Source organism: Dromiciops gliroides, chromosome 2 (assembly GCF_019393635.1).
Source record: "Dromiciops gliroides isolate mDroGli1 chromosome 2, mDroGli1.pri, whole genome shotgun sequence".
NCBI classification, from domain to species: domain Eukaryota; kingdom Metazoa; phylum Chordata; class Mammalia; order Microbiotheria; family Microbiotheriidae; genus Dromiciops; species Dromiciops gliroides.
This window is the reverse complement of record NC_057862.1, coordinates 656,130,891-656,146,555: the sequence shown is the minus strand read 5'-3', so window position 1 is coordinate 656,146,555 and position 15,665 is coordinate 656,130,891. Positions and strand designations below refer to the sequence as shown.

The following is a 15,665-nucleotide window of genomic DNA, read 5'->3' as shown; positions in this document are numbered from 1 at the left end:
AGAAATGAGATTAATTTGGGATGGGATGGGGCAGTGAGGGTTAAGTGACTTGCCCAGGGTCACACAGCTAGTAAGTGTCAAGTGTCTGAGGCCAGATATGAACTCAGGTCCTCCTGAATCCAGGGCCAGTGCTTTATCCACTGCGCCACCTAGCTGCCCCATGAGATTAATTTTTGTCCTTAACTTATGAAATGTCAGTGCTGACTAACCTTAAAGATCATGTAGTTCAATGGCCAGCTTTCTTTGATAGATGAGGTTACTGAGGTTAGAGGTAGCTATTGGTAGCCATTTTGGGCAACACTGGATAGAGTGATGGGCCTGGAGTCAGGAAGGCTCAGCTTCATGAGTTCAAATCCAGGTACCGACACTTCCTAGCTGTGCGACCCTGGACAAGCCACTTAACCCTGGTTTCCTCACCTGTCAAAGGAGCTGGAGAAGGAAATGGCAAACCACTCCAGTATCTTTGCCAAGAAAACCTTCAATGGGGTCACCAAGAGTGGGACACAACTGAAATGACTGACAGAACAACAACACTGGCATTCTAGGTCTCCTAACTCCAAGTCCAAGGCATCTCTCACTACGCCATCCTTACACATCTTTTTTCATACCACTACCCTGTCAGAGTCCACATTTTAGAAGGACAGTGAAAGACAGGGAAGTGTGCAGAAAGGCAATCAGGTTAGTGAAGGGCCTAGTGTTCTGGAGATGAGGGCCAAGCAGTTAAAAGGAAGGATTACAATGGCCCCAAAGGGCAGAACTAAAGAAGCTCTAAAGAAGTAACTAGGAGTGGCAGCTAGGTGGCGCAGTGGATAGAGCACCGGCCCTGGAGTCGACCTGAGTTCAAATCCGACCTCAGACACTTAACACTTACTAGCTGTGTGACCCTGGGCAAGTCACTTAACCCCCACTGCCTCACCAAAAAAAAAAAAAAAAAAGTGACCAGGCTTAAGTGAAGGAAAACCTCAGGAGGCAAAGCCTTGTAGGACACATGCACTATCCCCCTGAAATGTTTGCAGAGTGTGACTGGCCTCCCTGCCTCCAGCATCTCCCCTCCACACAGCTGCCTCCAGGACCAAGTTCAAACTCCTCTCTCCTCTTTAAAGCTTTGCCACCGCCCTTTCCCTCCCTCCTCACTGCCCACCACTCTCCCCCACGGCCTCCAAGCTGGCCTGAATTCCAGTTCCCCCTCCCCATGCATGGAATACATTTTCTCCTCAAGCTTCCTTCAAAGCTCAAGCTGCATCTCTGACACGAGACCTCTCCTCATTCCTCACACCCCTAATAGTGCCTTCCTTCTCCACTTAGGCATCGACTTTGAATAGATCTTGTCTTCATGTCTTGGCTCACCTGTGGTTCTCCTTCCACCATCAAAATATAAGCTCCTTAGAGGCAAAGGCTGCTTTGTTTTTCTGTTTGTATTTATTCCAAGTCCTGAGCAGTTCTCCCAAAATTAAACAGGCTGTTCCTGGTCCTTACTGGAGTGTCAACTATGTGATAGTAAGGGGTTGGGAGCAAAATCTGTATTTTCACTCACACAGGCAAATTCCAAGGGAAGAAACTCTCTACCAAGGTATGTGGACTCAATCTTAGAAACTTGCCTAAGCAGTGGTATTAAAATCAAATTGAAGCACTGACTTCTAAGACCATAAATTAACATTATCTATGTTGTACTGTATTTTTACTGATTTTGTTAAACGTTCCCCAATTATATTTTAATCTGGTTCCACTCCTCCAGGGGAAGTTTTGAATTTTTGACCCTTCTGTGTCTGGAGCACTGAGATTAAGTGACTTATCCAGGGTCAAAGAGATACTATGTGTCAGAGGCAGGACTGCAACCCAGGTCTTTAAGACTCCACAGCCAGGACACCAAGCTATTTCCTTCATGCTATAGTAGGGATTGTTTTTTAGGCAGCAGAAGGTATGAAATTCTATGATTTTTTAAGTTTTGTGTTTTATGTTAGGAAGAACTGTAATTCAAATTCTGTCTCTGACACTTATTAGCTAAGGAATCCTACACAACTTGAGGGCACAGTGGTTAGAGCACTGGGCCTGGCATCAGGAAGACCCCAATTCAAATACAACCTCAGGCACTTACTAACTGGGCAAGTCACTTTGTTTACCTCAGTTTCCTCATCTATAAATGGGGATAACAGCAGCCACTTCCCAGGTTTTCCTGAGGTTTAAATAAGATAATATTTGTAAAGTGATCAACACAGTGCCTGGCATGGCATGCAGTAAAACTACAAAAATGCTTGCTTTTTCTCCTGGGCAATCACAACCTCTAGGAACCTCAGTTTCCTTATCTATAAAAATGAAGAACAATACCTATGAAAACTACCTCAAAGGGCTCTGGGGAGGCTCACATGATGTCCTGTTGGTAAAGTGCTTTGAAAGTGTCAGTTATGATTATTATGGTGGGAAGACCGGGCCTGAGAAGGATCCTCTAGTGCCATGGGACCCCACTGCTAACGGCCCCATTTACTGGCCTCCAGCAGCAATTGGCCCACAATGGGTCCAGCTGCTCCCCACATCCCAGCTGTCTCATCTTCCAGGTCCCTTTGGAGAAGCAGCTCTATATTATGCAAATTAAGTAGATGTAGATGAGTCTGAAAGAGCCTTTTTGTTTTGTGCATATTTTTGATTTAAGGCTGATCCATTAATCTATGTTCAATTCCAGGAGATCTGGGTTCAAGTCCCTGCTGTCACAAACATCTAAGAAGGGGGACTGATGTTTGCAAGGCAATAGGAATACACAAACCAAAAAACAGTCTGTGCACCAAGGTGTGTACATTCTGCTGGGGTCTGATATAACCTGCCAACAAATAAAATGAGAGTGTCGGAACAGAGAGAGAGAGAACGATTGGCCTGATTAGGAAAGGCTTTGAGAAGAAAAAGGCAACAAATATGAGCCTGGAAGGAAGCCAGTGACAGTAAAAGGCAGAGGTGACAAAAGCTGTCTCCTGGCATTCCGGGCATAGGAGACACCTGTGCAAAGGCTGGAAGAAAATCGTTGCGTCGCCTCTCTGGCCTCAGCTGTTGATCGATCTATAAAACAGGGATGTGAATTGTGCTTTCAGTCTCATAAGTTTACGAGGAAAAGTGTTGTGGAAACCTTAAAGCGGTATATAAAAGTGAACTGTGATCATTATAGATTACCGACTACTCACCCTGAACATAGTTTGGGGTACTTGACATAGCCACAGAGGCCCTAAACGTTATAATCGAATATTGGCACAGAGAATGAATGAACTAAAGGCCTCAAGAAATTTAGGACAAAGTTGTCATGCTGGCAGCCAGTCAAAACTCCCCAGTGAAAGGAAATGTTTGAAGAACATAAAAATACAACATAGATAATGTCAATTTGTGGTTTTCTAAGTGTCAATGTGAGCTGCAGGGATCTGTTTTCAGTTGTGTTGGATACTATTATTTCATTTGATCCCTACAAAAATCCTGGGATGTAGGTGCCATTATTATCATCCCCATTCTTGCAGATGGGAAAACTGAAGCAAAGGTTAAGTGATTCGCTCCTAGTCAAACAGCGAGTAAGTTTCTTCTAGACAATATCTGAACTCAGGTCTTCCTCACTCCAGGCCTGGTGCTCTATGCAGTGTGGCACCCCCTAGCCAGCTGTCCGACTAACTTCTCTAAGACAAGCTACTTTCACAGGAAGAGCAGAATTTCCAACACCCCCTTATATACAGCAGGAGGAAAATTTGCACTTTCTTCTTTATGAACATGCTATGAAGAGAAGTCTTCACTTTCCAAGGCTATCAATCAGTCATCATTATCATTATCATTTAACTGATACATTTAACTGGTAGATTAAACAGTTTTAAAAATATTAATCATCTGAGGAAGTAAAAAGACTCCCACTTAACACACTTTCAAAACAGAAGCTATGAAAAAGCCATAAACTAAACAATTCTGACCAAAAATTAAGCAAGGCTTCATATTGTTTACATACAGATGTCAAATGTATCGGCATAAACAATTCACCAGGCAGATTTTAAATAACTGTGGGGTCAAACAAAAGAATAAAATAGCTGTGGGGAGGCAAATTAGTTTAATTCATTAATATTAATCCTTACCTTTAAGTACACTTAGTAATGTGAACCACAACATAAATTTTAATACCTCACTAGGAAAAAGGCAAACTAAAAACCTGCTTAATCTTAAGACTTAACCAGACAACTCATCAGCATGCTTACAACCAAAAGAAAAGCAGTTTGCATTCTCTACATTTAAACACTCCTTCGGTTCAAAACTTTTGCTTTGGGGCAGCTAGGTGGCACAGTGGATAAAGCACCGGCCCTGGATTCAGAAGGCCCTGAGTTCAAATGTGGCCTCAGCCACTTGACACTTACTAGCTGTGTGACCCTGGGCAAGTCACTTAACCCCCATTGCCTTGCCCCCCCCAAGATATTATTATCAAAACTTCTGCTTTTCATAATCCTCATAAGAATACCCCCAAAAAAACCTTCCCCCAGAAGAGTTCAAAGGAATAAAAAAGGCTATCAGCTTTTTTGCCAAACATTCCTATCACAAAAACTCCACTGCACTGTTCATAATTTCACATTACATCTAAAGCACACTTCCTTAACCAAGTTGACAAATGTATCCATTAGAGCTGATAAATTCCAGAATCACATGGAATAAGATTCCATGTTGAAGACTTTAAAAGAAAACAGAAAGCAGGTTGTTCATGTTTTTTAAACTACAGCAGTTTCCATTTAGAAGACATCTGTCTCCACACTATTTCATGGATCTTCATCAGTCAATCAACAGCCCTTACTAAGCATCATCTGTGTATAAAGAACTGTTCTCTATGGTCCAGTGAATTATTATAAATGAAAGCCTTATGTAGTAACTTCCTTTGGACAGCTTATATCACCCCTGTAAGAGGAACATAATGAAGTCACCTACAACCTTTATTTGTCCTGTCACCAAATGAGCCAATAGTCAGTCTACCAGGGACTAGAAAGAATCCTGGTCTGGGATTTTTTCCACTTAATAAAGCAGGATTTCACCTACTATGCCTATTTAACAGATCCTATAATTAGTCCCATATAAATAGCCTGCCCTCCACTAGCATGGCTAATGGGGATTATAATAGTGACTGCTGGGTTTTAAACATTCCTACTGCAGATCATGTAAGAGAGTATAAAGATTGCTTCCCTGGAAGAATCCAAACTTCAGTTCAAATCCCCACTCTCCCTGTCAGCAGGAGGATCACCAGGGATCACCACAACCTCACACTGAGACTATAAAAGTTATAAACAGATTTCAGTCTGCTACGGCACAGGAAGTACACACACCAACAAAACCACAGATCCTTGCAACACTACCCAAGGAAGAGATTAGCATTTCCAGGGTGGGGAAGAAGGGGATCTGCCTTCCCTATGAGCACCCACAGAAAATGACCTGAATCTACTGAGTAGCAGCAGCAAATGATACCATTAATAGATATGGAAATCACTGAGTGAAGATCCGTTTGAGGAAAACCGGCCATACATCTAATTACCAAGAAAAAATTCAAAGAATCCCAAGGGAATACACCAAATCAATGAAAATCCAAAGTACATTTAATTGTTCTACTAGTCTCCAAACCTCTGCTGAAGCTGTTATTCAACCACAGTGATTCTAAACAAAAACAATCCAGGCAAAGTGAAAAGGGGGGAAAAAATCACAATAGATGCCAAACGTTATGAAGATCAAATGAAAATGCATATACAATGTATTCAGTAAATCTTAAAGTGTTATATAAACGTAAGCGCTTATCAGCCTTATAAAAAATTCTAAACTTAAACTGTTGGAAAAAGAAAAAATTTATCTAAGAATAAATGTCCTGTCTCTAAACTGTCGTCTTCCTATGTCAAAAAAAAAAAAAGGTTTTAATTGGCCCAGTGATTTCATTTGTGCAGGAATCCTCCCCTCCCAAAGCAGGGAAACTCCCTCAACTAATGTAGGTCATCAACTGATCACAACTCAAAGCGTTGCCCCAGGCACAGAGAAGTTAATGACTCGCATCCAGGTTTTCCAGACTCCGAGGCTGGTCAGTTATCTGTCATACAGAGCTGCCTTTTCACATCCTCATTACACTTTTTAAATGGTCCTTAGCCTAAAGCCTAATACAGTAGATTAAGTAAATAAACACCGACATTTATCCAAAGATGCTCTCTTCTACCAATCAACCTGCTCCAACGAATTCTTACATCCCCATCAGCTAGGCCTCCGGTAAACAATAATTAGTTAAAACAGCCCAACGTGCATATGTATGTCTGCATCATGACCTCTACAGGAAAGAGAAAAATTCTCAGTGTTAACTAATTGAATTTATTGGCCATAATTTAATCACACCAAACAAATTTCTGCCTACCCATCTTGAAGTTACCATTAGAGAACTAAAACTAAATTTGGAAATCAGAAAAAATGGGTCATGCTATGATTTATGAGGGACCGATCACCAGCCTCAAAGGCTAACCCCTCTTGTGTTTAATTTCCAAAGGCAGCACAAACTTATCATGCTTTTGTGTTACATACTAACAGGCCTTAAAAATGATACTATCGATGCATACAAGAGTGAAATGCATAGATTGTTGGGCTGAGTAATAGTTAGAAAGGCAAAAGTGTTCTGATCCCGCCTCAACCGCTTGCTGTATGTAGGTCTCTGGGCAAAGGCCCCTAACCGCTCCAGCCTCAGTTTCCACATCTGTAAAGGTTACGATAATAACAGTAATCCTGGGCAAAAGCCCGTAACTGCTCCCGGCCCCAGTTTCCAGATCTGTAAAAGCTAGACTAACAGTACCCTGAGCAAAGGCCCCCTAACCGCTCCCGGACTCAGTTTCCACGTGTGTAAAAGCTAGGATAACAACAGGATAACAAACTACCCTCCCCAGGCCGCAATCAGGCGAGATAACCTAAGTGGATTTTAAAGCGCTTTATAAATGGGAGTCGCTGTTATTGTTATAATTACCGAGAGGGTGCCCTGTAATCTCAACTCCAGTCCGCTAAGCCGTCCTGTGGACACCCCAAAGGGAACAAGCGGACAGGAACCCGGGCTACCGAGAGGAGCGCTTGGCTCTGTGGCAGAGCCTTCTTCACAACTAATACAAAGTAGCGGGTTTCGCGGCTTTAAAGGGACTTCCCCGAGCTGTCAATGGGGGAGGGGGCGTGGAGGAAATTGACAAGACCCCCGGCGCGTGCCACTCGGAGCTGCTCCGAGCGCGCCCTGGGCACACAAAAGGCCGGAGAGAAGGGGCAGCCGAGCCGGCCAATCTCGGTCTCGCTCCGGCCGGCCGGACCGCGGCTCCTTGGACACCGCCCCCCCCCCCTTCCCCCGCCTCTGGCCCGGGGAAGGGGCCTCGAGGAGAAAGGAGAGAGCGACCCTTCCGGGCCCTCGGCGCCGACAAAGTGGCCGGCGGCCGAGAGTCCGCGCGGGGCAGGATGGCCTCGGGCTCGCCCGGGCCTGCCCCCTGACCCGGAGGCGGCGGCGCCCTCCCCAGCCTGGCCCGAGCCCCTGCCCCTCCCAGCGGGCGCTCACCTCCCTCACGTCCTGCAGACACTCCAGCACCGCCAGGTTGTTGCTCCAGGTGTGCTTGGGGCACACCCGGGTCACGTCCTCCCGACACGTCTCCTCCTCCGCCAGCTTCCAGCCGCCGCCGGGCCCCGCGCCGCCCCGCCGGGCCGGCCCCGCTCCGGCCGGGAAGGGCTGCAGCTGCTGTTGCTGAGACTGCTGCTGCTGCGGCGCCTGCGGCTGCTGCTGCTGCTGAGGCGGCTGCGGAGCGTGCCCCTGAACCGGCTGATCCGCGGGGTCGTTTAAGGCCCTGAGGTTCGGCGCCGGAGGCTGGTGGAGGACTCCCAGGTTCTGGGCCCCCTGGGCCCGGGCCGCCACGAGCAGGAGCAGCGGCAGAGCCGCGGACAAGGGGAACATCCTCCGTACACGTCCACACGCCGCCATCTTGGGTCCGCGGCAGCCTCGACGTACCCGGCGCCACCACGTATTTAAATGAGGGGCGGGGCCACGGGGGCGTGCGCCGCCGTCGCCCCCGGCGAATGGGGAGCGGCCGTGCAGCGCCGGAGAAAGGTTACGGGGAGAAAGGGTGATGCCACATTCAAGATGGCGGCGCTTTAAGCGAACCCGGAGAAGAGCGATGTCTTTTTAAATATTTTAAAATAAATTAAGGACAGGAAGCAAAGAAGGGGAATGCTGAATCAAGGTTGTGGTGGCTTCCCTCTGGGTGATTCCTTTGACTGGCGTCACTTGGTGCCTCTCCCAAGATGGCTGCCACATCACGCAGCTGTTTGAGTCAAGTCAAAAAAAACTTTATGTGTACAGCGATGAACATGACAATCTGGGTTTCTCCTGCCCTGGGTTTGGGGAGAAGAATCTCCCCGTATTCTCCCGCAAGCTCCCCTTCCCCCACTCCTAGCCACCTGCTTCCAAGTGTTTTAATTTTTGAAGGCTCTCTGGGTCCTTCCAGACTGGAACCCGAGGATCTCCTGGCTTTAAGGGTCTTTTGATCGGTTTGTGGATTATGGTGGTGCTGCTCTAAGTTTAACAACCAGCTTTTGGGGGGGGGGGGGGGAGAGGCGGTATACACGACTCATTTTGTTCTATGTTATTTGTTCAAGTTTATTCCACTTTATTTACGTTGTCTCCATACCTTTTTAAATTCTAGACAATGAACAAAACAATAAATCAAACCCTGATTTGTATTGTTTGCTGGTTTTTGTGGTGAAAATACACCGAAAATTTAACAATCCGCTCTTGCCCAGCATAACCCTGAATTGGGACCTCTAGACTCTCAATAGTTAACATTTATAGAGCTCTCTAAGGTTACCAACGGACTTAACAAATAATCTCATCTGATTCTTGCAACAATCCTAGGAGGCAGGTACTATTATTACCCACGTTTTACAGGTGAGGAAACAGGCACAGAAAGGTGAAGTGACTTGACCAGGGTCAACAGTATTTGAGAAAGAATTTGAACTCAAGGCTTTCTAATTCCAAATCCAGCTTTCTCCACTGTTAATCTGAAAGAAAATGCCTTTTAGACATTTCTGTCAGTGCTCAAGCTCCTTCTAAAGGGCAAAGAGAGGAAAGAAACCAGAAGCATTCTGTTTTCCAGTTTATTAGAGGTTTTGGTAAAAGGTATGGTGAGGGAGTTTACCTTTATGCGATGTATGGGTTAGGGGTGAATTCTCCTCTCTCTGGTGGTGTTTGGAAACCAGAACGTTAGCCAGAACCTAGAAGTGTCTGCCCCCCAGCCCCTAAAAAAAATTTTAAAAGGAGAGATAGTCAAATGTATAACTCTTCTGGACAATTTTCTTTTTTTAGGTCAATGAGGGTTAAGTGACTTGCCCAGGGTCACACAGCTAGTAAGTGTCAAGTGTCTGAGGTTGGATATGAACTCAGGTCCTCCTGAATCCAAGGCCCCCCGCTTTATCCACTGCGCCACCTAGCTGCCCCTAGACAATTTTCCCCCTGTTTTTTATGCCATTTAAGATTTTGTGTTCCAAGTTCTAAACAAGTGAGATTCATGACTTTGAAGTTCATTTCTGCCCTGCACACAACACATGCTCGATAAATATACAATAATATCACTGAATTGGGCCTGTCCCCCATTTGACCGATTGGGTAACTGAGGCACAGAGATGCTAAAGGGCTTTTCCAGACTCACAGAACCATACTGCTAGATAGATAGCCAGTGACAGAGCTGGAATAGAGAGAATCCAAGCCTCTTAAACCCGAAATCCCCTTGTTTTTCCATTATAACATTTTTTCTGCCCCACCAGTTGGTTAATTCACATTATTCTGAATTTATTCATTTTTATTCTTTTTGTCTTGGGGGGGAGGGCTTAGAACAGTACTTGGCACATAGTAGGCTCTTTTTTAAGTAGGCTCTTAATAAATGTTTACTGATTGTTCATTATTTCTAGAGATATTTCTTAAGGATTTGCTATTGATGAGGCTGGGTACTTTGTGCTGGTGGAACAACCAAAGGATAACATAGTGCCTGTCCTCTGGAAACTTATAGTTTAATTGAGAAAGAGTGAAATTGGTCAGAAGCTGCGTTTACTTCTCTAATTCTTCTACCAACCACTCCACAGCATCTTTCCCTTCTCTTCATCTCTTCCACCTGAATCCAAAGTGAGGCCATGAATTGGACTGGGGGCTGCTTAGAGCTGGCCTTTTGTACATGCCTTAGAATGTTCAAGTTGTAAGAGGCTTTAGGTACCAACTCCACTTACTTTACAGTAAAAGAAACTGAGTCTCAGAAAGGAAAAAGCCTCTTCCAAGGGAATGTGTCTAAACCAGATTCTGCTCTTTCCTCCACACCCCATTCCCTTCACAGTCCTAGGAGAGGGTGGGTGTGACATTCTTCTGTTTTGGACTCTGGGTGGTAGGTCGATAAGGAGCTAAACCAGACAGTCTCTCAACAACTTGGTAGCCTGCTCCAATCTGGTTTTTTCCTCTCTTTTTTGCTGGTACTGCCAAGATAGGAGAGTTCAGACAGCTTCTTATCCTTCTTATCTGCAGAGAAGATCACTGGCTTGGGTGTAGTATTTCCTTACTGCAGGCTGATAGCAGACCTCCAAGATGATAAGTGACCCAGGGTGTTATGCTGAGCCTGTCCACAATCTATTCCCATCTGCTTGTTCATGCACACCCAGGGCAGTCTTTAGAAATACCGGTGCCTGGGTGACAGTCTCAAGGACTTTTCATAATCTTCACAGCCCTGTGAGCCAGACAAGTCAATGACATTTCTTTCTTACCATTACCCGTTGGACTCTTGGGTTTTCATCTGGCTAATCTCAGTCAAACCTTCACCCTCTCTGCTGGCAGTGACCCAGCAGAACTGCAGAACTCCATGAACAGAGATAGTAGATAACCACAGTCATGGGATTTAGAGCAAGAAAGGAACATTAGAAATCACCAACACTTGAAGCCTTGAGAGCCAGAGTTGTGCCTAGAAGGGACCTCAGAGGCCATTCAATCCAACCTCCTCATTTTACAGAAGACCCAGCAAGGTTGTGACTTACTCGGGGAGACATGGCTAACTGCTAAAGGAATAATTTGATCCCAGGTCCTCAGGCTGTTCAGAACCAATCTTTTTTTTTTTTTTTTTTTTGGCAGGGCAATGAGGGTTAAGTGACTTGCCCAAGGTCACACAGCTAGAGTAAGTGTTGAGTGTCTGAGGCTGGATTTGAACTCAGGTCTTCCTGAATCCATTGTGCCACCTAGTTGCCCCCCAATATTCTTTTCAACACCCAAATTTTACAATGGAGAAAAATGAAGCCAAGAAGTTGTGGCTTGCCCAAAATGATAGAGATAATAAAGAGTTGAGATTTGAACCCAATGCCTCTGACCCTAAATCCAATGGTACTGATACAGAACTCCACATCTGGGAACAAGTACATAAGACTCAGGTTTAGAAACGTTCAAGATGTACTGGAAAGAAGTAAAACCTCTTGAGTAGTGAATATATTGATAGTTGGCCCCTGCCCCACATTGATCTATTGGCTCTTCTTGCTCATTGCATCATGGTTCCCCCTCTCCAAAGGCTGGTCCTTGAACTACCCAATTATAGCAGAACTGACATTAATCAGAATGCCTAGGGAACATTTGTGAGTTGGATTTTCCTGTTAGCTGAGGATGCCTCCAGAAACTGTTTATGTTTTCACTGTTGTTCAACTTCTTCCTATAATGCCAAGTCATTCTTGGGTCTCAGCAAAACTCTGTGTTTTGAACCTGAGTGAAGCTCTCTTTTCTGATGGAGGGTCCTGCTGGACCTCAGAGTCTTCTTTAGGAAAGGGGATGAAGATGTAAGGAACTGGGCTGAATTGGCAGGGATCCCAGTGTATTCCCTGAAAGGTGTTTCTGTTTGTTTTTTAATTTACTTGCTCTCCTCAGATTGTTTTCTGGACAAAATAAATATTTGTTGAATAAATGAATGAATTAATGGCATTTCCTACTTTTCCCTGAAGGGAAAAGGCAGGGGAAGAAATCCATTGAATTCAGCACCCCAGTTAACAAAGGCTGTTGTGGAGATTTTTATGCTTGCTTATATTTTGGACCCTAATCAGAGTCATTTAACAAACATTATCGGGGGCATCTAGGTGGTGCAGTGGATAAAGCACTGGCCTTGGATTCAGGAGGACCCGAGTTCAAATCCAGCCTCAGCCACTTGACACTTAACTAGCTGTGTGACCCTGGGCAAGTCACTTAACCCTCATTTCCCTGCAAAAACAAAACAAAAAACATTTAACAAACATTATTAAGGGACTATGATGTGCCAGACACTGTGCTAAGTACTAGGGATGCATAGAAAAGCAAAAACCAGTCCCTGCTCTCAAGGAGCCCTCTGTCTAATGGGGAAGAAAACATGCTAACAGCTGTGAAGCTGTGAACAAGCAAGAGATATAGAGGATAAATTGGAAGTAATCAGAGAGAAGGCAATGAGGTCTTTTGGTTGTTTTTGTTTTTGTTTTTTTTAGCTTTTACAAAGCACAATTTACTTCAAAAGATATAATCACCGGGACAGCTAGGTTGCTCAATGGATAGAGCACAGGCCTTGGATTCAGGAGGACCTGAGTTCAAATCCAGCCTCAGACACTTAACAGTTCCTAGCTGTGTGACCTTGGGTAAGTCACTTAACCCCAATTTCCTCACCAAATAAATAAAATAAAATAAATTAAAAATAAAGATATAATCACAAATATATACACTTATTCCCCCAACATATGGAAGGCATAATTCCCTACTGCCCTCATACCTCCTCAGTCTTGGGGGGGTGGGAAGCAGATTACATTCAAGGTTTAGCTCTGTTCCCATAGAGAACAGCCCCAGTTCCAAGTCCAAGTCCCTACTCATTCCTGCCACATCTAGGAGGCTGGCCACGGTCAGGACTGCAAGAGGCAGACAGAGAAACTTTAAGAAGCCATGGTAGTCACTAAAATTAAAGGGGGTTGGAAAAGCCTTTTTGCAAAAGGTAGGTGTTTAGGTGAGACATGAAAGAAACCAAGGGGCAGAGATGAATCAAAAAAGAGAATCCCAGGCATGGGGTGGGGGACCAGCCAGTAAAATAACTAGGAGTTGGAAGTTAAAGACTTCTTCTTCTTTTTTTTTTTTTTTTGCGGGGCAATGGGGGTTAAGTGACTTGACCAGGGTCACAGAGCTAGTAAGTGTCAAGTGTCTGAGGCCACATTTGAACTCAGGTACTCCTGAATCCAGGGCCGATGCTTTATCCACTGCGCCACCTAGCTGCCCCCAAGACTTCTTAATTTGAAGAGTCTTCCATGGAACTGGATGCTTATTCTAATTAATGTTCATTCAAGTGGAGTGAATCTGATGTAAAAATAAATAGAATTGGTAGGGGGTTGTGGGGGTGGGGAACAAACTAATTTTAGGAAGCCCCAAAGTGATCTGTTGGCTCAGGGTAGACATGATTTTTTTTTAATTTTTAATTTTTTTTTTAAGTGAGGCAATTGGGGTTAAGTGACTTGCCCAGGGTTACACAGCTAGCAAGTGTTAAGTGTCTGAGGCCGGATTTGAACTCAGGTCCTCCTGACTCCAGGGCCAGTGCTCTATCCACTGCACCACCTAGCTGCCCCAGGGCAGACCTGATTTTAAAGGCAACTCACGTGACAGACATCTTTGTCCACAGGGACCACAATAATGCCACAGCCTCTAGTGTTGCTGGACAAGAATGAGGGTTGACATTTAGATAACAACATATGGTTAACAAAGTTCCCTCTTTCTTCACAATGTACCTATGAATTAGTTCCAGCTCTGCCACTTCTAGTTCCTTCATTTCACAGAGGGGGAAACTGAATCCCCCATAAGGTGAAGAGCCTTGTTCAAGGTCACACAATGAGTCTGTGCCGGTATCCTGGACTAGACTTTGCTCCCTGACTTCCCTGGGACTGTTTACTTAGCTATGGGAGCATTTAGATCCCTTAACTAAGAACCTGCATTTCCCCTTGAGTCCCAAACCAGGTAATCAGATCTTGGCATTTACTAAAGCACTGTTGTTTTCTCCCGTTGACTCCAATCAGGAGTGACTCACTCTTTGATGGGAAAGGAAGAGAGCAATGTCTGGCTGATGATGTCAGTTGTGGACTTTACCCAGTATTTGTTTAAACTCTCCCCTTGTAGGAGAGCTCACCGGAGGCTGTTGGCAGCAGGCATCTCCCAAGGATCAAGCCCTGTCTTGGATGACTGGGGCAAAGGTACATGCAGCCTTTGAAGAGTTTTGCAGAATTAAAATTCCGGTTCAGATGGTCTATGGCAGCTTCAAAAAAACATGAGGAATCTGGAAGTAGTGACTTTCTCCTCAGTGAAAGACTGTAGGTCCCTCCCCTCCCCCATTTGTGTTTTTAATTTGGGAGGAAGAAGGGAAGGTTGATGAGAGGTGTATTTAGTAATAATGTATTAGTAATGTCTTAAGGGGTCATTGTAATATTTCAAATTCACCCAAGGGAAGATTAAATGGCATGACAAGCAGAACTTGCAAAATGAAAGTATAGAAATATACTTAGAGCAACTGGTATGAGATAGAATTCATAATTTCATATGCAGTGCTATTTTTGCATGTTTTGACACGTATGGAAATTCTCTATGGTTTTTAAATGCAGCATTAAATTTAAAAAACCCAAACAAGTTATAATTTAGCTTTTTCTGAGGACCTTTAGTGATTGGGAAACTACTGCCTTCCAAAGCATCCCATTTTGTCATATTACTATAATGTATGTTATTTTCTTTACAACAACTGATCTGCTCTCCAAAACTTGGACCCATTGTTTCTAGTTCTATACTGCTTTTTCCCACCTATTTTTTTTACTTTAAATAAAATGTTTATTAAAAACAAACAAAAAAAGAAAGACTGTAGGTGACCACTTGTGGGGACATCAGAGAAAGCATTTCTGTGCAGAATGGGCTGTTTGGCGTTTGAGGACCCTACTAGCTCTGAGATTCTATAAAAAGGGTTGTACCCCTAAAGACAAATTTTAGAGATTAAAGGCTAGATTTAAATTCTGCAGCATCATAATGCATGGACAGCCATCTTCTGTACCTTTTTCTCTTTTTGACCTTTAACAAAACTTACCTGTCCTAAATACCAGGTAAAAAAGTCTTGCTTTCTGTTTTCTAAAAAGATGGTGAGTTAAAGTAAATATTTTCCCCTCATAGGTAAGTAAGGGAAGTAGACTTCCTACCTTTCCAGGTATCATTATGCCAGGCACTGGAGATACAAAGAAAGGCCAAAAAAGTACCTACCCCTTTGTAGAAATATGTTTAATGTGTTCATACATATATAAACTATATCAGATTGCTTTCTATCTTGGGGAGGATGGAGGGAAGGGAGAGAAGGGAGGGTGGGAGAAAAATTTGGAACTAAAGATCCTATGAAAACAAATGTTATGGGGCAGCTGGGTGGCACAGTGGATAAAGCACTGGCCCTGGATTCAGGAGGACCTGAGTTCAAATCTGGCCTCAGACACTTGAGACTTACTAGCTGTGTGACCCTGGGCAAGTCACTTAACCCCAATTGCCTTAACCAAAAACAGAAGAAGAAGAAGAAGAAGAAGAAGAAGAAGAAGAAGAAGAAGAAGAAGGTTGAAAACTCTCCTTACATATAACTGGAAAAAAATAAAATACTTTTATT

The 15,665-nt window shown here is 44.1% G+C and overlaps 1 protein-coding gene across 2 annotated transcripts in view; it reads right to left on the bottom strand.

The window, feature by feature from the left end:
* GLG1 (golgi glycoprotein 1) overlaps positions 1–7,984 on the bottom strand; it is a 149,962-nt gene extending 141,978 nt beyond the window's left edge. For both annotated transcript variants that reach the window (XM_043988573.1, XM_043988574.1), the window contains exon 1: positions 7,541–7,984. In XM_043988573.1, the coding sequence (XP_043844508.1) occupies positions 7,541–7,957 (417 nt within the window). In that variant the 5' untranslated portion in view covers positions 7,958–7,984. The remainder of the gene's footprint in view (positions 1–7,540) is intronic.
* Between the last annotated feature and the right edge of the window lie 7,681 nt (positions 7,985–15,665).